Here is a 21,265-nt window from a genome sequence, read left to right as displayed (position 1 = left end):
AATGACAATGTTATACTATATTATGGCACTGGTATGTGCTTAGACTAGACTATTCAATTATATCGATAGAATTCATAAATATACATTACATTTTGCGGTATATTTTGATATTGACGAGGTATATTTCGGTATATATTACTGAGGGCACACTGCTCCTTTGTGTTATAAAATTTTAAATGCGTATTTATATTTATTATGCGTATATTCCGCTGATCTGAACGCTGAAATCTCCCATAGACCTTGGAAAAAGCAGCAGGGATCGTGACTCGAGTTCTTTTTGCCGGAGGTTTAACGGAAAAGCGCGCCTGGCGTGGCTAGTTATTTTTTTTATTTTGTCGCAAAGAAAGTGGAGCAAACAATGGAGGAATCGTGGGCCTGTGCATCGGTGGAAAAGGATCTCGACCGTGTGGTTACCAAGCTGGAGCAGCTGCGCGACAATGCCTCGGCCGACGTGGGGGACATTGCAATGCTAATGTCGGACCTGGTCAATGCCCTGGGCAATGCCGAGCAAATGGTGACCACTCTCAACTCCAGCACTCAGGTGAATGCAAATGCACCCAGCGTAGACGACCCGATGGGCGATGGGGTGAGCATGCAGGTGGAGACGGAGCCAACTGCACCGCAGCGTCCCACTGATCGCCACATGGAGGTCATCAGAGGAGCCATTTTAAAATGCAATGAGAGAGTGCAGAAGCTATCCACAGAGCATCGGGACTTGCACGGCTCCATTTCAAAGATTGGCAAGGCCATTGACCGCAATTTTAGCGCCGACTTTACATCCACCATGCGTGTCGATGTCCTGCAGGACGAGGAGAACCTGATGCTGCTGAACAAGGCCATTGCCAAGCACTATTGCCGTCAGGGCATGGACACGGTGGCCCGCACTTTGATCAAAGAATGCAAAATGACAGAGGACCAAGCCCAGGATGTGTTCGACTCGGAGCGGGAGTTCGCCGACATCTACAGCATTTGGATGAAGATACAGAAACGGGAGCTGACCGAAGCCCTTAAGTGGACAAAGCGCTACTCGCCGCAGCTCATGGAGCGGCAATCTCTCATTGAGTTTCGGCTGCACCGCATGCGCTTCATGCAGCTCGTCTCGTATGGGGTGGAGTCGCAGCACGAGGCCGTTGTCTATGCCCGGACGAATTTCAAGAAGTTTGCCTTGCGCTATGAGCATGAGATAGCCAACCTAATGGCCAGCTTTATATATCTGCCTGCCGGGCTGGAGAACTCGCCGTACAAGCATTTCCTGGGCCAGGAAATGTGGACTGAACTTTCGTTTATATTTCTGAAGGATGCCTGCCAGCTGCTGGGCATCAGTAAGAACTCCGCCTTGTCTGTTGTTGTGAATGCTGGTTGCACTGCCCTGCCCGCTCTATTGAACATCAAGCAGGTGATGCAATCGCGACAGGTTCTGGGCATGTGGAATGGCTGCGACGAGCTGCCCATCGAGATCGATCTCCAGCCGGAATTCCGCTTCCACTCAATCTTCGCCTGCCCCATCTTGCGTCAGCAGACCTCCGAGGACAATCCGCCAAAGAAGTTGACCTGCGGTCATGTCATCTCCAACGATGCCCTTCACAAGCTCAGCAACGGCCACATACTCAAGTGCCCCTACTGCCCCGTCGAGCAGAATGCCGAGGAGGCTGTTCGTATTTACTTTTAAGCCAGACCCAGACCTATTCTGTATTCACCCTAAGATTATAACAATTCAATTTTATGCGCTTGCACTCGGCTCAGGCAGTTCGTGGACAGAGACAGTGGTAGGGGTAGGGGTAGAGGGGTTGGCCAGCTTTCCTTAACAATCGTAACAGTTTTTAATAGTTTGCTTAGATTGAAGTTTTTAGACAAATTCGCAGGACGGAATCGAACTACTTGGGCCATGTTATTGTGCGAGAATGTGCGACATATTAACAGGAAAGCCTATGCAAACCATTTAGATTTACAATAAATATATATATGTATACTATATCATGTATTTAAAACCAACGACAGAATGCGTTTTCACATGGAATCCATTTGGATTGAATTACAAGATACTCGCTTTCTACTCGACAGTAGTCTGTCTAGTGCCTATGCTTGTGCTTGTGTTTTTCGCTACGATGTTTCGTAGGCGATGTGTCCTCCCGTCGATCAGATCGCGACGATCTGTACGGCGATGGAGAGCGTCGGGATCGAGAGGAAGTAGATGCAGGACTGTCGTACCGCGAGCTGCGTGCGGATCGCTCCGAGTAGCGCTTTGGCGAATCGGAGTTACTTCGCGAACGATTGCGTTTGGAGGATTTCGAGCTTCGTGAGTTCTCCGGTGAGTAGTCCCGCCGCTTGCCATCTCCCCCGCTGTAAGGGGAATGCGACCGTTTGCGAGAGACGCTCCTGTATGGTACTGGGCTCTGGCTCTGCTTGGAGCTCTTTGATTTGGTGTTCATGTAACTCAATGGAGAGTCGACGACGGACTCTGATCTTGAATCCTATTCGAATTGATTATAAGCAAATGGAAGACTAGTTGTTCAAGGCGCATGCATACCTGTTTCATCAGTCGCTTGCGGTAGTGCTCGACTTGTTCCACGACCGTCCAGCCCACTTCCACACGTCGCTTACCCGATTCGAGCTCATCTTGGTACTGCATGGCCTTTAATTCAATGTCCCTCAACTTCTGGCGCTTCTCATCGCTATACTGCTGCGAGCTGTCGTCGTCAGTGTCCTCTTCCGAACTAAAGAACTTGGGCGGGTCGGGCGGATCTAGTGTGTCCCATTTGCTGGTCGTAATGGCCTGGGCCTCCACTTGCTGAGGATCAACTGTCTCCCACTTTGAGGGTATAAAGCCAGGCAGCTTTACATGCGACTTGACCTCCTTTTCCAGTGGCACGCCATCGAGGTCTTCATCAACTGAAATTCCATATAGTATTCCACACGGTATTCTTCATTACTATTATGAACACTTACAGGGTATGCCATCGATTTCATCATGGTACTCCTCTCTGTTGGGCGTGTCGCGCTGTGGAGTGAGAGACTCTGGCAGAGCCAGCTTCAAGGCGCTCTTGAGCAGAGCAGCACCGTCTAATGGAACACCGTCCAGGTCCTCATCATCCTTATCGTCTCCGGATAGTGGTGCTCCATCTATATCTTCATCCACGGCCTCCTCAGAGCGTGATTCCTCAATTTGTGGGGAACTGGGCGGGATAACGTACTAAAAAGAAATCTTGTGAAGGTTCTCATCGCAAACAAAAGGGAAGGGTGATGCAAACCTGTTTGCCCAGGAATTTACATCGGAGCTGAGCCAAAAACTCTTTCGGATAGATGGTCCATTCCTCCCAGGTGCGTATGACATTGCAGACTCGGGACTTGAAGCCTTCCGCCTTGAGGCGGCTCTCAATATTCAGGCAATAGGCATGCAGACACTCAAACACCTCCATCAATTGCTTTTCCACGCTGCAGAGTACGAGTAAATCCAAACTGATAAGCCAATAAATAACGAATGGACTTACGATTTCCGAAAGAACGAGGCATTGGACACCTTTACTGTGCAATTGTGCAGGATATCTGAGATCAGGTATAGACGCGCGATCTTCTTCGATGGAAGCGTGTTGAGGCTTGTCATTGACTCGGTAATGCATTCGCATATCTCATCAGCAGCATCAGCATGTTCAATGCAGAAGATCATGGCATCCCCGATGCGAGCACGTTCTGGGATCAGGTGTCTGATGAGATCCTCGAGACGATCGCGTTGTGCATTGGACAGGGCTCCTTTGCTGACGACCGGTGCATCGGGATCCACAACCAGCTCATCTGGCATGCCCTGGGTATAAAAATTGGCCACCGGTGGCTTCCAAACGGGTCCATTCTTGAACATGCGAAACTCCTTCTCCCTCCACTCGCTGGGCGTGTCTCCTTGGCACAGCGAGAAGAGTTTCCAGCGGTAATATATGTGCGCCGGACTCTCGTTATCGAAGAGGAACGAGAACAGCGGATTCTCCATTTCGCGAATCATTATCGATGCCTCGAACAGGGGTCCTTCGCGTATAACAAACTCAATCATACGATGGATAACGTTGAGCACAGCCCTGCAAAGAGATTTATACTCAGATTAGTTGCCATGAAGACCAAACCGTCATGAGAGCTCTTACTTCTCCGTGGGAATGAAGACTTTTACAATTGACTTGCTAAGAATCTGAAAGGACGCAATTTTATTTTGAGATAATTTGATGGCTTCTCGCTGTGTTTTCATTACCCTCTCCATATTCTCCTTATCCTCCTCGCTGTCGAACTCCTTGTAGCTCTTTTTGGGCAACGTATCAGCCTCACTTGCGGGCGGCTGTGCATTGAAGGGCAGACCCGATGGCGGCGGAGGAAGGGTCAGCTCCATTAGCGCTTGTGGGGCAAATATGGGCGTGTTCATTATGGGCACTGTCTTACCCCAGCCCAGACGCATCTCGTAACCCATGATGTAGCGGCCGTTGAGGGTTCGAAGAGCCCTTTCGGCGTCCCTGCGGCTCATGTAGGCTACAAAGCCGCAGTTGCGACCACGCGCCTTCTCCTCATCGGATCGAGGCCACATGATCTTGATGCTCGCCAGGGGACCATAGCGTCCGAAAGTCTCCATAAGCTGCTGCTCAGATATCTTCGGATTGAGGTTGCCCAAGTAGAGGTTGGTGGTATTCGGATCCCCGGTGTCAAACGAACCCACTTCGCGCGCATTGTTTGCTGCCTGCTGTGAGCTGCTGGAGGCACTACTGCTGCTTTGTGATGCCGCCTGCTGCGGTGGCTGCTGTTGCTGTGCTGGAGGAGCCTGGGATACGGCCATATGCTTGTACTTGTGCCGCTCCTCGCGTTCTTCTTGGATCCTGATAGAAATTGGCATTAGCACGAAATAATCGTGGCAGGAATGGTAGTTGAACTTACTGTCTTAGCTCCTCCTTGAACAGTTCCAAGTTGCTTTTCTTCTTCTCCTGATTTTTCTTTTTCAGCGGCTCCTTTTTGAGATCCGAAGCCAGCGTCTTGGCGTATTCCTCGATCTTGTCGGGTTCCTTATCCATTAGCTTCGACCAAGGCTTATACAGTTTTCCCTTCTCCGACTTGTCCTCGCGCCTGGAGCCTGCATCGTAGGTGCCGGCTTTGACCCACACCTTGGACGAGGGGGTGGGAGCTTCTTGGAACGTTTCCACGAACTCTTTGAATGCCTAGAACATCAAATCGTTGTACATATAGCCAGAGAGACAGTGACAGAGACAGTTTCCACTTACATGTGCCGCGGCAGCCGCATCCTCCTTTTTCTTCTGCTCCTCAATCTCTTTCTTGGACAAATGCGGCTTCGAGAATGTGCCCACCGTGAAAGCCTCCAATTTTTTTTCGCTTATTCGCTGCAAATCAGGATTAAGTTTTAAAATCTGCAAACGTGCTTTGTGGAGATGTTACCTTCATTGAGGCTGCTGCCGCGGCCGCATCCTTGGGTTTATTCGTTTTATTCATGCTTAAATAAATAATTTACATTTTCCGCAGATATAGAAAAGACAAATTAACGATAGGCAGGCTATCGATTTGTTGCCAGCGACTCCCATCGCTATCGCAATGTAAATTTCTATTATTGCTACAAAAAAATTTTTAAAATTAAATAAATGCAAAAATGGACATTTGCCGTTTGTGTTTGCGCGGGATCGGCGGAGCCCAGATGTGTCTACAGATCTTCGATGCGAGTGCAATGGACAACAAAGTCGCCGAAGTGCTGCGCCAGCATTTCTGGTTCGAGGTGAGAACCGAACCATTCCATTTCATTCTTATATACACACATTAGATCTAAATACAAATGTATATGGTTCTGCCCAGGTTCTGCCCAACGACGAGATATCAAAAGTTATCTGCAATGTCTGCTGGACCCAGGTGTCGGAGTTCCACCAGTTTTATATATCCATACAAGAGGCTCAAGTTATTTATGCCACCACCTCAAAATTTAAGCAGGATCCCGAGACGGTGAACACATCCTGGCCGGAGGAGGTACTAATGCCAGCCGATGTGCTGGCGGTGGACAATGATGTCAGTGCGCAGATAAATGTGAATCCTCTGGATGAGCTAGAGCTGGGCCAGACTCTGTCGCCGGAATCGCCAGTCGACAGTAAGTTGGACATCAAAACTGAGAGGCAATCCCCAGATCTGGATTTTGGCCTCGAGCCCAACCACGACGACGATGACGATGACGACGACGTCGATGATGATGATGATGATGACGACTATGAAAATGAGGAAGACGATTTAATTGTTACAAGGAGTGGGCGGAAACGGAAGGCGAGGGAGGGTGTTGCGAAGCCAGCCAAAACGAAAAGGATGGGACAGACGGGAAGCAAGGGCAAAGATAAAATTAAGAAACCTAAACCAGTGAAAAGAGTATTTAAGATGGAACGCTTGCCGCCTTTCTGCAAGGAAGATGAGGAACTCATCAAGCGATACATTGTGATGGGCTGTGAGCTGTGCATATTTTTGGCAAATGACTTCGACGGGATTCGGGAGCACTTCAAGGAGAAGCATCCAGAGGAACGGCCCTACATCAAATGCTGCGGCCGGAAGCTAAACAAGCGTTGTCTCATCCAAGAGCACGCACGAAGGCACGAGAATCCGGAATATATTAAGTGAGTACGGGGATTCCAAGCCATCATCCGTAAAAAATTTCAAATGGTTAACTTTCCGTAGGTGCAAGGACTGTGGCAAAGTGTTCGCCAACTCTAGCGTATTGCGCGCCCACTGGCTGGTTCACCATGTTCCCGATGAGGAATGTGACTTCCAGTGCGAGGACTGTGGAAAGCGCTTCTCCCGCCGTAATCTTCTTGAGCTGCACAAGGGCTCCCATGTGCCAGTAAACGAAAGAAAGTACATTTGTCCCGAGTGCCCCAAGCACAATGCGTGAGTATCCCTTGATGCATAAGAGAAGGACATCATATAACATCCGCTCCACAGCTTCGCCACGGAATACCACATGCAGGTGCACATAAGCATGCAGCATCGCAAAGCGGCGAATGTGTGCCATGTGTGTGGCAAGAGTATCAAGGACAAGGCCGTCTTTGAGAAACATGTTCGCCTGCATTTTGAGGAGAGTGGGCCACGCATCAAATGCCCCCGACCGGACTGCGAGAGTTGGCTGAAGGATGAGGATAACCTCAAGCAGCACTTGAGGCGCCACAACGACGAAGGCAAGCTATTCATTTGCTCGGAGTGTGGCAAGAGCTGCAAGAACTCTCGTGCGCTGATCGGCCACAAGCGCTACTCCCACTCGAATGTGATTTACACCTGCGAACAGTGCGGCAAAACGTTCAAGAAAGATATAAGCCTAAAAGTGAGAAAGCAGTCCTTAAATTTGCTGTTACCTTTCCCATCATTTTGTACTTGGATGTATGTTTCAGGAGCACATGGCCCAGCACACTGGTGAGCCTCTGTACAAGTGTCCCTTCTGCCCGCGCACCTTCAATTCGAATGCCAACATGCATTCGCACAAGAAGAAAATGCATCCAGTCGAGTGGGACATTTGGCGGAAAACGAAGACGGGAAGCTCTCAGAAGATCCTGCCCAGTGCACAAGTGGCTCAGATGTTCCGAGACGATGCCGATGCCGCAGCTATTGCCAATGACTACACTACAGCTTAGGTTTAGAAATGCTTAAGGATCAAGTTGCAACTGATTTATCTTTGTTTGAAAACCAATTATACGTACAAAAAACAAAAACGAGAACTTGGTTGCAATTGGTGTCTGGTCGGTCGGAGGGGGGCATGGACGTGCCGAGCTTGGAGGATAAACAAATGTAGATTATAAATAATCAAGCTAGCTAGTAATATTACACCGAATATATTAATCGACGAATTGGATTTCCGATCAACAAAGAGGAACATAAGCCCATTGTCATCCAGACAGTTTTTAATATTCCAACGAAAATGGAGAAAAGATTTTTGCTGTTTAATTCAAGTTTTTAACCTGTGTAAATAGATGGGGGCTTAAGTGGGTTGTTTACGGTATATCAGTATTTTTATAGTATATTACAATTTTTGTTGGTATATTACGGTATATTTGATCGATAAATCAAACAACAACAAATCAGCCTGCCTGCGTGGAACAAAAAACAAATTTTGTAGAAAATGAACGTAAGTAATATTTAATATTTACGCCCATAACATGCACTTATTTGGTTTAATTTTCGAACAAATAAGGAGTCTGAGATCCCCATTGACATTCATACGCTGAAGTTGCAAGACTGGCTGATTAGCCGCAGGATTGTGCCCAAGAATATTCAACAGGAGATTAAGGATATACACACCAAAATCAGCAATGCCCTCCAGGATATGCCGTCCAACGAGCAGCTGATTAAATTATTGGCCAAAGCAAGTGAGTGGCATGTGGTCCGTTGTGTTCATCCATATGTCAGTGCATCCGTTTCGTTGCAGATATCAACTATTACCATGTGAAAGAGATAATTGAAATCCTGAAGCAAACGGAGAAGGATACAAAGAGCGTGTTTGGCACCTACGGCAGTCAGCGTATGAAGGACTGGCAGGAGATCTGTCGCCTGTACGAAAAGAATGCCACATATCTGAGCGAAACGGCTCAGATCTTTGTGCGAAATGTGAACTTTGAGATTCCTGGGATGCGAAAGCAAATGGCAAAGCTGGAACAACTCACCGATGAAAGCCTGAAGAGAGCCCAAGACATGCACAAGCCGGAAGGTCAGCTCCTGGCTGAGCATGCCGCCTTACTCGAACAGCTGGGCGTGAAGGGAGACAATCTACATGCGGAATTCATAGAGGTTCTGGCTGGCCTGCCCGAACTCTACACCAAATCCTTGCAGGATATTGGCAAGGTTCAGAACGGCATCGAAATGTACGCCGAGATCAGTGGGCACAAGCAGTCGTTACCCATTCTTCGTCATCTGGTTGAGTTTGGAAACACCACAGTCTATCAGTACATTCACAAGGAAGCACCACTGGCCGTCGAGGAGCCTCCCATAAGGCTGAACCTCAGTGTGGGCATTGCTGTCAAGGATGGAGAGGGCGATAATGCCGTTACCGAAATTGACTTTGGAACGGATGACAATGGCGGAACCTCCTCTACCGTTTCGGCGGAAATCATTGACTACGGTGACTTTGGGGGTGTGGATCTGCCGGAGACCGATGGCGGCAACATCGATTGGGGCATCGAGAGTGCACCCACGGATGCTGTGGAAATCAACTTTGACATTCCAGTCGAGGAGTATGGCATCGTGGTGGAGGGCACAGGCATGGATGGTGGCACTGCCAAAGGTAAGCTGTTATGGTTTCTCGTCTCTCCACCGGCTCTGCTTATCCTCACGAAACTTTGCAGGTGACCAGGCCTACACACTCCTGGATTCGCCCAACTATCGGGATCGTTTTCTCGACGAGCTCTTCGAGCTGGAATCGTTTCTGCGCTTGCGCCTCTATGAGCTCAATCAGTTGGAGTCCTCCAGCAATATAATGTACTCGCTTATGGACAGCATTGCCACACACGACGCTGATAGCATAAAAAAGATTCTCAACTACATCGAGAAAATCATCCAGCAGACATCCGATGAGCAAACGCGCCATCTCTTCCAACTGAAGCATTCGTCAAAGTACGCGAATCTTCTTGCCACCAAGCTGCAGCAGATGACCAAGGCCGTGGAGAAGCTACGATCGACGCGCGAGGTGCTCAAGAAGCGTGCCGTCGACCTGCGGGAGCAGCGGCTGCAGCTTAATCCCGTACTCGAAGAACTGATTGCCCAAACGCGTACCCTACAGTCGCACATCGAGAAGGATATATCGAAGAGGTATAAAAATCGTATGGTTAATCTAATAGGAGGCGTAAACTAAACTGAACGAGGGACAGCTCTTGGGAATAAATTGATTGTTAAATGGTTTTCTTAATTAATTGAAATTGAATGTTGGGCTGGGTAGAACAAATGCGCGTTGGTACATTTTTTAAAAGAAGGTTTATTCACTTTTATTTTGCTATTTTTATTAAATATACAAATTTTATTTATATCGTGTTGTTTTTTTTCTTTTAATTGCCAGTTTTTTTTTTGCTTGTATCCAGAATACAAATCTAATTTTAGTGAAGTTTGTTGTTGGTTTGTTTGTTTGTTTGTTGTTGCATAAAAGTATTCTTAAACATTTAACGTTTTAAACTTTCACTTAATGGTACAATTCTTATGTTGCTGGGTCTGAATAATATGTAAAACAAGAACAACGTTATCCTGATTAACTTAAATGTTTTGTGGGCCTGTCTTGAATCTAAGGAAATTCTCGAAAATATATCAACTCAATTGGGAGTGATGGAGAGGGGAGGAGAGGAAAGAGTCGTGGACTGGACTGGAGTGGAGTGAGGGAAATGCTCTACTAGTTATACAAGGATTGGGTGTAAAAAGCCACAAGATGCTGAGGGGATATGGATATACATTGGGATTTGATATCAACTAGACTTAGGCACTAATCTAACAAAAGTGTGGCTGGCGGTAATCGTCGGAAAGGCTTTACAAGTGTAATCGTAATCAATTCATTAACTAAATAGAAAATAACAAGTACTATCGACAGTACAATTAATTATACGGGAAGTTTTGGGGGAAAGGGAGGGCGCCTCATGATATGGTTACAACTTTGTGTGGCTTTCGGCCCGGGCTCTGAGCGTCGTTTCTACTTTATGTATGGTTTTTGTGATGCATGACCCGACGACGACCCAAGCTCAAATAAATCTCATCTACAATATATAGGGGTCTGGTCTGTCCGTCCTTCTGTCTGTCTGTCTGTCTCCGGATTACATATGAAGAGATATCGTACGAGTAGTGTTTGCATGGATATAATGTTGGATTCTTTTGATTAAACATCAACGTACGTATTTGTGTGTTTGTAGTGTGGTGTGGTGTGTGTGTGTGTGTTGCATGCAACATGCAACTGCATGGATGCATTCATAACTCGTATCGTAGTAAATGTTAAATAAGCATAAAATTTGTTCGAAAGTTGCTCGTGGTCTGCCGTTATTGTTAGTAGTTACTTAGACTTAGACATTTTTATATGTTTCATATAATTTATGTATAGTTATTATTTATAGCTTTTTTTATTCCATTTTTTGCGTTTCATTCGCTTACGTGCTACTATGTATATGTCTGTAGATATATTTATATATATATATATATGTATATGTATGTATGTATATCCGTATATATACTCTTAATTTTGTTTATTATTTATGTATGTACTTGTAAATGATTACATTTATACACGTATCATAGCGCCGGTCGGATTAGAATTCTGAGCACTTGCCGCTCTAATCTGTATTGTATTGCTCTAGATTCCAAAATCGTGTGGATTACCCTTATCTACAACTCTCTATTTATTTCTATCGCATCCCAAGTAACCACAATTTCACATTCACTTACTATACTAAGCGAACCTGCTGTTCCGCTGCTGTTTCGTGTCCTGTTTTCTTATGTCTGTTTGGTTTCCTCAATGAAACACATCGCCTCTCTTGGCTGTCTCCTCCGTCCACCAGCGATGGTGTTGGTGGTTATTCGGCTGCTGCTGCTGCTCATCCTGAGCCAGAGCTGCAGCTGCAGCTGGAGCTTGCTGCTGATGCGGATGAGGATGGGGATGCGGATGCTTCGCCTGTCAATCGTTTTTCACTGGATAGTAGATTAGATCTGGCTGCTGTCCGTGGGGTGGCATTTGCTGCATCATTCCGCCCATCATCGGAGGCAGCACGGCCTTTGACTCATCACCTAGCATAGAGTAACCTACGCCCACCCCGACTCCTGTCCGCTCGTAAACGTTGCCATGCGTTGCCGCCGGCGGCAGTAAGTGGGGATGCAACGGCGGCTGTTGTTGCGCCTGCTGGCCATGCAAATGATAAGGCTGAAAGCTGTTTTGCTTCTGCTGTTCACTGACCAGCTGGTCGCTCATGTGCTGCTCATAGGCTCCCCCGTACACGGCGCCACTTCGCATTAAGCCACCCGGATAGCCTCCTGCATTGTGATGTTGCTGTTGCGCCGCTTGCTGCTGTTGGGCCGTCGGCTGCTGCTGCTGCTGATGCTGGATCAAGTCGAAGTTGTACTCCATTGGGGCGGGGCTGTCAATGAGATTCGTGAGTATACTGCCGATGTTGTTGTAATTGTGAGGATCTCCCGGATTGGCCTGCCCTTGCGGCTGTTGTTGCTGCGGCTGCTGCTGCTGTTGCTGTGGACCCTGACTGAAGCCTGGCGCTGGCCACATGTGCTGGAAGCTCATCAGATCACCAGCCAGAGCTGGATCTTGTTGGGGCTGCTGTTGTGGTTGCTGCGGCGGCGGCTGTTGCTGTTGCTGCTGCTGCGGTTTGCTCACAGTTTGTGGTGGCTGCTGTTGGGAAGGCGGCACATTCATTGGAAGCCCTAGAAACTCAGCCGAGTCAACAATATAGAATTTGTTATCCTTCAGCTCCTGCTGGTTGCTGGGTGGATTTCCAAAGTTCATGTTGCCCCAAGAATCTGCGGCCTGTTGTTGCAGGAATTGTTGCTGTTGCTGCTGATGTTGTTGTTGTTGTTGTTGTACTGGCGGAGGTTGCGGTGACTGCAGTCTCGCATGCTGGGGGGAATGCGACGGCTGCTGGTGCTGCTGTTGCAGCTGCTGCGTTGAGGGATGGTGGTGCAATGGCGAGCGCTGGTTATGACGATGCTGCTGCTGCATCATTAGCTGATGCTGATGGTGCATTGGTGGCATATGGTGAGGGGAACTAAAGTGCTGCGGTTGCTGCTGGATCTGCGATGGATGTGGAGGATGTGCAGGATGAGGACTCTGAGGAGTGTGACTCCGCAGGTGCTGTTGCTGCTGCTGCTGATATTGACTGATCAGCTGGTGCTGCTGATAGCTTCCCGCCGCTTGACCAGCCTCAAAGTGAAACTGCCCCTCCTGCCCGAAGCTATTCATTCGCTGCAAGTGCAGATCAGCCGGACTCGCACGCGGCTGTTGTTGTTGTTGTTGTTGCTGCTGTTGTTGTTGTGTTGGAGGTGGCGTCGGATGTTGCTGATGCAATGCATTTGGTGGTGGTGGTGGTGGTGGCTGCTGCTGTTGTGGAGGCGGCGGCGGCGCTTGTTGGCCTGGCGGCAGTTTCTCAGCGTTAAAGCTCTGATTGTACATGGAATTCTGCTGAGATTCACTCGTCGACACCGAGTGCTGCGACGTGGAGGCCGTCGAGGACTGCGAACTGTTGCTGCTGACCATCGCCGCATTGAATTGATCCTGCTGTAGACATCCCGGCGTCGTGGAGACTGGTGGCGGCGGTGTGGGCGTCGCTGCAGCTCCCTTCTGCTGTTGCTGTAGGGATGACCCTGCTGTGCCTGCTGCTGCCTGTGACTTTGCCTTGCCGGTCGTTGACTTTTTGCTAGCCTTCACTGGCGGCGGACCTGGCATATCCGGCAGAGCAGCCATTTCAGCTAATGAGAAAAAGGAAAGCAGTTAGAACAGAACCCATTGAGGGACAACACAAGATCGACTACCTTCTTCGTTCGCTTTGGGGAAGCGCTGCTTTCCCTTCTTAGGCGGCGGCGTTTGATTTCCATGCATCGTCTGCTTGTGTCGCACCAAATGGGTCTTCCACTTGAAGGTCTGTGAAGGGGTGAAGAGAGGGGAGGTTAAACAGAGCTTCAGGAGAATCCTGGGACTCAGAACCCACCTGATCGCAGTAGTTGCAGCAATGCGGTCGCTCCTCCGAGTGGGAGGGCAGATGCCTTTGCAGCGACTTGGCCGACCCGAAGCGCTTGCCACACAGCGTGCACTTGCACTCGGACACATCCACATGCGCGTTGCTGTAGTGCTCTTTGAGTGCGGGATATGTGTAGTAGGATGAGCCGCACAGGTCGCACACATAGGTGCGCTTCACCTCGGTGTGCAGCTGCACATGCCGCTCCAGGTTGGCCTTCAACGTGAAGCGATTATGGCAAATGTGGCACTCGAAGAAATTGTCTCGCTTGTGCACACGTATTATGTGCTGGTAGAGGGCGTTCTTTGATGTAAACTCTTCGCCGCACACCTCGCAGATGGCTCCGTCCGCCTTGTGGCCCGTCTCCTCGAAATGCTGCTGCAGCTTCTTCTGCGGAAACTTCAGCCCGCACTCGCCGCAGGGAAAGGCTGCAACGGAAAACAGAAGGTTAGATCAACACAGTTTCACCCAATTCCATTCAATCTAAGGCTGATTCCATTTCAAGGGACTCCACTCCTTAAAAGAACTTTGCGAAATTTACATTCACGCCGACTCACTTTTGAAATCCTTCTTGCTGTGCGAATCGACATGGGCGTGAAACTGCTGCTTCCGCGAGTACGACTCGCCGCAGGTCTCGCACACGAACGGAAACTCCTTCACGTGCATCGTCCGATTGTGATGGATTATTTCCTGAAAAATACACAAAAACAATAAGAAAAGTTATCATCTCAGCCCTTATATCTCTCTTGATAACTCGTAGCTACCTCTAACGTGTTGCCATTGGGTTGGCCGCAATCGTGGCAGAAGCCCGGGTGCATTTTATAGTGATCCAGCAGAGATTTTCGCTTGCGATAGGACTTCGGGCACAACAGGCAATTGTAGATGGGTTTATCCTTTTTGCTGCCGGGCGTGTGTCCCCCACTGCCGCCACTTCCACTGCCATGCTGAGAGGGCGGCGCCTGCAGCGAGGTACTGCTGCTGCTGCCGCCATCGATCAGCTGCTGCTTGGCCGCATCCAGTTCATCCAGCTCAGTGTCCAGCTCGTCATCATCCTCGTCGGGCGACAGGTCATTGTCGTCCAGCTCCAGCGAAGAGTTCAGCTGGCCACAGACATTGCTCGAGACCGGAGAATCGTCTCCCAGATTCGACAAGGCAGCCAGAGCAGGCATCTGACGATTGTTCATCATGGAGACGCCATGCTGTTGAAACTGTCCTTGCATCATGTGCTGCTGTTGCTGTTGCTGGTGCTGCATGTTAACGTGCTGCTGCTGCATCATGCCGCCCATCATGGAGAGGGGATTATTGCTCGAATTGTAGTGATTTGGATGCTGATGCAGCTGCTGAATCTCATTGGCGGGGACGCCAGAGCTCCCTCCTCCCGACATTATGATATGTCCCTGCTGACTGCTGCCCTTCAGGTCTCTGCTCTCCAAGGGCATGGTCATGGGCAGATGAAGCGATGGCTTGCCTGGTGCTATTTGCTCCTGTACCGGTCTCAGATCCTGCCCCTGCCCGTGCCCGTGGAGGGCCATTGGCTGGCAGTGGAGACTGCCATTATTGTTATTGTTATTGTTGTTGTTGATGATGTTGCTGCTGTTGATGCTATTGCTTGACGTAAGGCCGTTGATCACAAGATTTGCACTGCTGCTGCTACTTCTGCAAGAAATTGGACACATTAGAAAGTATTCTGGGAGGAGAGTCTGACAGGCTGCAGCTCTACTCACAGGTGATGCGAATGATGACTATTGTTCTCCAGGACAACCCCGCTAATTCCGATTTCGATTCCATTCCCATTACCATTCCCACTCCCACTGCTGCTGCTGTTGCTACTGTTGCCGCTCGCACTGTTGACGCTGCACAGGGCACTGCCGGCGCCAGCGAGCATATCATCTATCTCCGGCTCCATTTCCAGACCATCGATAAGACGTCCTGCGCCTACACCGTCGTCAATGAACTCTTCAAACTTCATAATCTCTTGAGCTGCTGTGGAGAGCTGCGATTCCGTTTCCGACTCCATCTCTATCTCCGAGTCGCCGAATGAGATGGCAGGCAGCTGTGGGGCCAGCTCCTGCTCCTGCTCCAGCTCCAGTTCTGGCTCTTGCTCCCGATCCTGTTGCAGGCTCTCGTGCTCGTGCCTATGGTCATGCAGCTCCTGTTGCTCCTGAATCTCTTGCTGCTTTTGGATCTCCTCCTGCTGAATCTCATTCTGCTTCATTAGGCTGACCAGTTGGCGGCGCTCCCGCTGCCTCCGCCACTCTTCCAATCGCTGATCCCGGAGCTCCTTCAACACTCTCGTCGATGGCGTGGTGCCCATTAGCCGTCCGTTCTCCACAAAGTTCTCGTAGAAATGCTTGAGGAAAGGCTTGTGGTGTTGACTCAACGCCAGGCGCAAAAGAGCACGGAACTGAGCCTTAAAAGCCCGCTCACTGAACTCCCCGGTACTGTGGTGATATCGCAGCGTGTACTGGCTGTCCTCGTGGAAGACATAGCCCTCGCCCAGGCTGGATTTCTCCTCTTTCCTTCTCACACTCGCCAACCCCACTCCCACCCCCACAGCCACAGCCACGTGCATGTTATTGGTTCGCATCCGCTTAACCAGCTTGCCATCGCTGCTGTTGCCGTTGGGGCTGCCGTGGGCCGCATCCGCATCGTCGCACAGGTGATCTTCCTCAACCTCCTCGGCCCCGAAAGTGGCCTCGTACTTCCGTTTCACCAGGAGGGAGCCACCGCCTTGTATCAGATCTAGCGGATCACCAGGGCCGAGTGCATCCACATGGTTGCCAGCCTGGAATTGCAGGGAAGACGAATTCTCAGTGTCCGCATCATGGAGGAAATCCTCCTCCTCGTCGTCGAGGCCCAAAAACTCCTCTTTGCAGAGGATTTTCTCAAAATTTTGATTCAGATCTGTAGAGCCCACCTCCTCCTCATCTTCCTGCACAACACGCTCTCTCTTGATCTCTGCATCGGCCCCATCGCAACCGCTGCCCGGCTCTTGCTTCTCCTTTTTCTCCTTCTTGGTGGCCAGCAGCAGCTGCTGGAGCTGCTCGCTCTTCGCTAGCTCCTGGTGCACGGCCAACCCTCCGCCATTATCATTGGTTATGTGACTGAATAGGTTCCTGACGACTTGGTCGCAGGCGTCCGGATATTTGCACTTGAGCGTCTGCAGCAAAAATTGTATAGCATCGCACCGCAATGCCGTATTGAGGCTGTCCAGTAGATTTAGTGACTGATCCACCTGGAAGAATCGAAGAATAGTTAGAATAGGAGTGAGTAATGCATCGTAAAAGTATCACAGGAGAGACTTTTTCCCTCCACTGTTACTAAATTATTGCGCTAGTAGAATAAATTACCAACTTCCGCCCTGTGCCGCCCATTTTCATGGAAAGCAGCAAAGCGCGGGTGGTGTTTCCGGCGGGGGGAGTGGAAGGGGAATTGCAGAGTTGCCACATAAATTCAAAATATTTGTGTCCCAATTAGAACATAAAATCCATTTGTTTCAATTAAACGGAACACACACACACTCACACACACTTGCCAAAATAACTGTCATCAAATACAATTAGAGATTATGATTTTCCAAACAATTTAATGCAATTAGAGCCACGAGAGGGGAGTGTGGAGAAGTAGTGGGAGAGAGAGACGACGCTCGCGTCGTCAATGAAACGGTTAGACAGCACGGCGACTGAGGCAGCGAAGCCAGCTGCGCTGTTAGCGCAAGCGATTAGTGCAAAGCAAACACAGACACACACACAAACACACGACCACAACGAAAACCAACGAAGATGGCAAAAATAGAGAAGCAAAAAACAGCAATACCGAAGGTGGGGAGACAGAGAAGAAGAGGCAGAGAAATTAAAACAGCGAACAATTTGTGCTACTTTTTCCCCATTCCACAATGTTGCCACTATGTATGCATGGGTATGTGTGCATTTATCTCTCTCAGCGTGTGTGTGTGTGTGTGCGAGTGTTTGCATGTGTTTTTGCAGCGATTTGTAGTTGTTACAAGCACACGTTGCTCTCCCACCATCTATCCATCCACCCACTGTGTGCGAGAAGGGGAAAGAAAACAATACAGAATAACGGAAAAGGGAGAATGGTACACACTCCTGAAAGACTTTTAATACCCTTTTTTTATATTGCAGATAGCTCACACACACACAGTTTTAATCACATTTTTTGTATGTGAGGTAAGAAAACATAAGAGCGGTGGGAGAGAGAGAGAGCGCACAAAAGAGACGTAAGTGAGGAAAATCAAAATACCACATTTAATTACATTTTATTTGTGCTCTAATTAAATGATCTTTAGTGTGTGTGTGTGAGAAAGAGACTAACATTTGATGTACATATTTATATGTACTTTAACCACAAAATCCCATTAATCTTTTGGGTAAAACCAAATACGATGCAGTGTTCTTTAGAATAAGAATGTCATTCAATAAGAATAGAATTCATTCAATAAGGATTGTCTCATAGGGTATTCCATATTCGACTTTTGCACGATGACAGCTGCATTTTCCATCTTGATTTATTCCGCTTTAGTTGCTACACAGAAATATTTAGTCCGTTTACAATTGTTATATGTACATCTATGTATGTACATATGTTTATATGTACCTGTTCCCCAAAGCACACACACACCAGCAGAATCAGAGAGAAATAGAAGCGGACTGACTACACATATTCAAAATATTTCTAAACACACGAGCACATCCACACACAGATAAACATTCCTATATATAACATAATATTCATATAGAAGAAACAGTAAAAATGGGGGCATCAGGCGGTGCAGGGAAGGGCAAGAAGATGACGTTGGATGCATTTTTAGCTAAATTTATGTATGTTATACATTTTTGCTCTTCCTCATTCTCCTACACCGACACAAAAGCTTTTAGAGCATCCACCAATACATAGGAATGCATCCAAATAGTTTTAGTAATCAAATAAAAATAGCTTTTACAGTGTCGCTTGCCTTCCTCCCGTCCTTAATTTAAGAGTTTTATTAATGAAATTGGCCCAGCGCGTCCGCTCTTCTGGCCTTCTGCTGCTCCACAGTGCAGTTCGTGCATAGTTCGGAAATAGAAAAGGATAACTAATTTAACCCTCATCGACATGTCTCCTGCTTTCAGGCAGCACTCACTCATGTCGTAAACCCAATTAACAGCGATAAAAAAACTTTAATTGCGTTTGTCAAGAGAGAGAGAGAAGAGAAGTAATTAAAACGCTGCAAGGGAAAAACATGAGCTGAACCGCTATTCAAGAGAAATTTAATTTCAGAGAGAATGTGTTTCATGAGTGCGTGCATTAGTTTTTCATTAAAAAACCCCAAACTCGTTTTTCCGCTACCAACTGTAAGAATTTGCCCCACTGTGCAATGCTGTTTACCATTCTTCTTCTTCCACTTGTGCTTTGCTTCGTACATTCGTATCGTGTTGTCCGTCTCACTTGCACTTGCATGCGGGAGCGAGCTCACACAAAATTTATATGCATGCAGGAGGAAGGGAAGGAGGTGGAGGAGAGACTCCCTCCTGCTTCTCACTCACACCCCTCTCACAAATGCTTTCCACGAGAAACAACACAATCCACACACACACACAAACATTCACAAATCCAATCATGCTCTTGCTCTTGGGGCTGTATTTCTGTGTATGAGTTAGAGATGGAGAGTGTTTGTGTGTTGGAGTGTGTGTGCCTTTTGGATTTAGTAGTATTTTTTATAGTATTAGTATTTATGTAAATGTGCCATTGTTTCTTTGTATGCGTGTGTAGTCCATGTAAATGTTGTTATAAACTAATAAAAAATAAAAATAAATATTTCCTCAAATATAACGAGGGAACAAGGGAAAACAAAACAAAAGTGAATAATAGCAACCCAGCCACAACAACAAGAACCACGATGAAATGGGTCGAAAAATGGGGAGTACTACAATTCATTTTAGAGGCAAATAGAAAAAAAAAACAAAAATAACATTATGTGGCACTCGTCGAAAGGAGAAAGGGGCCAGGGAGTGAAGGGGAAATGGGAGTGGTATGGGTTTTGCCTTTGAATGGGGATAGTGGGAGTGGCTGGGGGTCTGGTTTTTGGGTTGGGGTGGTGTGATGGGGGTTTAGAGATAGACTCGGCGGAAGTTCACAGACACACACACAGAAAGCTTAATGTGTGTGGGTGGGTGGAAATTGTGCAAGAATTCCCCCATCCATTTTGAATGGGTTGTGTGGGGAGGGGGTGCTGGGGCTGTTTAAAGCTTTTAAAATAATAAACGAAATAGAAGAACAGCACCCAGAAAAAAAGCACCCACCCAGCCACTCTCTTCTATTTCAATTCATTTAACTGTAGTAGCTCTCTCTCGCTCTCACTCCTAAGATGACCGCAATTCCCGCTCAAAAATCCATTAACCGCTTATCTTTGTTTACTTCAGGTGTTTCGCATTCCTAATTGGAGCGCAAAGCAAAATGCAAAAGCAAATTCAAAAAGACCGTATTCTCCGATTTTGTTTTAATCGAGACGACCTTTTCACATTACAACAAAAGCAAAAGCAGCAACAAAATACGCCAGTGCACACTGTACTTTACTTCATTTGTTATCTGTCGTCCTCCACCTCCTACTCTTCTATCACACGCTCTCTTTTGCTCTCGCTCTCCTCTCACTACCGCTCTCTTCTTTGCCTTTACACGTTGTTTTTCTCCTCTCTCTCTCTCTCACTCTCTCACACAATTAGACAGTAACACACACGCACACAGAAAACACACATTTACGGTTGTACCTATGTTTCTGCGTATATAATATCGTGAATGGATTGAGTAAAACGGGGGGCTGAAGAGTAAACATTATTTAATTACCAGTAATTTAAAATCCAACTGTTTAGTTTTGTTATCCATTTTGTTGTTGGTTTCTGCATTTGGCTGAATTTTATTTATACGTTTCACTCACACACACAGGCACTGAATCTCACTCACACGCATACAGCCACATATACATCTATATGTATGCGTTTTTTTTTTAATTTTTCGATTTTTCTTTAGCCCGTGCTTCGCGTTTCTTCTTGCTTTGCTGTGGCTCAGCTTTTTTTCTTTTCGTTTTTCCTGTTATTTCATTCTCCTCGTTTGCTTTTGACTTTTTTTACGTTGACGCTGGCAGCGCTGCTACCGCAGCTTCTGCTGCTTCTCGCTCTCGCTGTATTGACAACATTGAGAAATTCCCATTGGTTTTTTCACATTTTTCTGCTTTCGTTTCGGATTTTGATGCATATAAGATGAATTCGCTGACTTTATTATTGCATAAATCAAGCACATGAAATATTTAACAACTGTGTGCACTTAGCTTCTTGCTACTTTCTGTGGCACTCACACACACGCACACACACGCGCGCGTTTAATGCTTCTGCTGCGTAGGAAAAAATGTTTTTTCAATCTCCTTTCCACGCGTAACCCGTTTCGCGCACTTGATTTACCGCAAAAGCCATCAGGGGAGACGGATTAATCAATTTAGTAATAATTATAATTGCAATTTTTCAACAGCAACAGAAAAAAGCGACGACCAGTGTGACCGCGGAATCGATCAAATATACCCGTCC

At 47.5% G+C, this 21,265-nt stretch overlaps 5 protein-coding genes across 6 annotated transcripts; 3 read left to right on the top strand and 2 right to left on the bottom strand.

The window, feature by feature from the left end:
* The first annotated feature begins 136 nt into the window (after nt 1-136).
* On the top strand, nt 137-1,992 carry LOC111073547 (E3 ubiquitin-protein ligase RMND5A). Its single transcript, XM_022365899.2, has one exon. It carries the CDS (start codon nt 359-361, stop codon nt 1,667-1,669), a length of 1,311 nt encoding a protein of 436 aa, XP_022221591.1. The 5' UTR covers nt 137-358; the 3' UTR covers nt 1,670-1,992.
* LOC111073545 (U2 snRNP-associated SURP motif-containing protein) lies at nt 1,960-5,527 on the bottom strand. Its single transcript, XM_022365896.2, has 10 exons — nt 5,416-5,527; nt 5,244-5,360; nt 4,903-5,180; nt 4,232-4,844; nt 4,128-4,171; nt 3,489-4,064; nt 3,249-3,432; nt 2,947-3,190; nt 2,528-2,889; nt 1,960-2,471 (listed from the first exon to the last, which is right to left on the bottom strand). The coding sequence occupies exons 1-10, from the start codon at nt 5,467-5,469 to the stop codon at nt 2,070-2,072; spliced, it is 2,874 nt and encodes a 957-aa protein (XP_022221588.2). The 5' UTR covers nt 5,470-5,527; the 3' UTR covers nt 1,960-2,069.
* A 14-nt stretch (nt 5,528-5,541) lies between these two features.
* Nucleotides 5,542-7,706, top strand: LOC111073546 (transcription factor grauzone). The gene is made up of 5 exons (XM_022365898.2): nt 5,542-5,746; nt 5,824-6,620; nt 6,682-6,891; nt 6,946-7,321; nt 7,389-7,706. Exons 1-5 carry the CDS (start codon nt 5,624-5,626, stop codon nt 7,626-7,628), a joined length of 1,746 nt encoding a protein of 581 aa, XP_022221590.2. The 5' UTR covers nt 5,542-5,623; the 3' UTR covers nt 7,629-7,706.
* Nucleotides 7,707-8,015: 309 nt separating this feature from the next.
* On the top strand, nt 8,016-10,007 carry LOC111073532 (CDK5RAP3-like protein). Its single transcript, XM_022365874.2, has 4 exons — nt 8,016-8,119; nt 8,186-8,360; nt 8,420-9,271; nt 9,333-10,007. The coding sequence occupies exons 1-4, from the start codon at nt 8,114-8,116 to the stop codon at nt 9,836-9,838; spliced, it is 1,539 nt and encodes a 512-aa protein (XP_022221566.2). The 5' UTR covers nt 8,016-8,113; the 3' UTR covers nt 9,839-10,007.
* Nucleotides 10,008-10,394: 387 nt separating this feature from the next.
* Nucleotides 10,395-21,253, bottom strand: LOC111073531. 2 transcript variants are annotated; one of them, XM_022365873.2, is made up of 7 exons: nt 20,532-21,253; nt 15,416-16,926; nt 14,456-15,347; nt 14,249-14,381; nt 13,665-14,119; nt 13,489-13,597; nt 10,395-13,425 (listed from the first exon to the last, which is right to left on the bottom strand). In XM_022365873.2, exons 1-7 carry the CDS (start codon nt 20,568-20,570, stop codon nt 11,630-11,632), a joined length of 4,935 nt encoding a protein of 1,644 aa, XP_022221565.2. In that variant the 5' UTR covers nt 20,571-21,253; the 3' UTR covers nt 10,395-11,629. The 2 variants fall into 2 exon arrangements, with proteins under 2 accessions (XP_022221565.2, XP_041449280.1); XM_041593346.1 differs by lacking the exon at nt 20,532-21,253 and adding an exon at nt 17,042-17,144.
* Nucleotides 21,254-21,265: the final 12 nt, after the last annotated feature.

The sequence above is a fragment of the Drosophila obscura genome, unplaced genomic scaffold (genome assembly GCF_018151105.1).
Source record: "Drosophila obscura isolate BZ-5 IFL unplaced genomic scaffold, ASM1815110v1 contig_186, whole genome shotgun sequence".
NCBI lineage: Eukaryota > Metazoa > Arthropoda > Insecta > Diptera > Drosophilidae > Drosophila > Drosophila obscura.
Note: the sequence above shows the minus strand (reverse complement) of the source record. Positions and strands in the feature narration are given on the sequence as shown.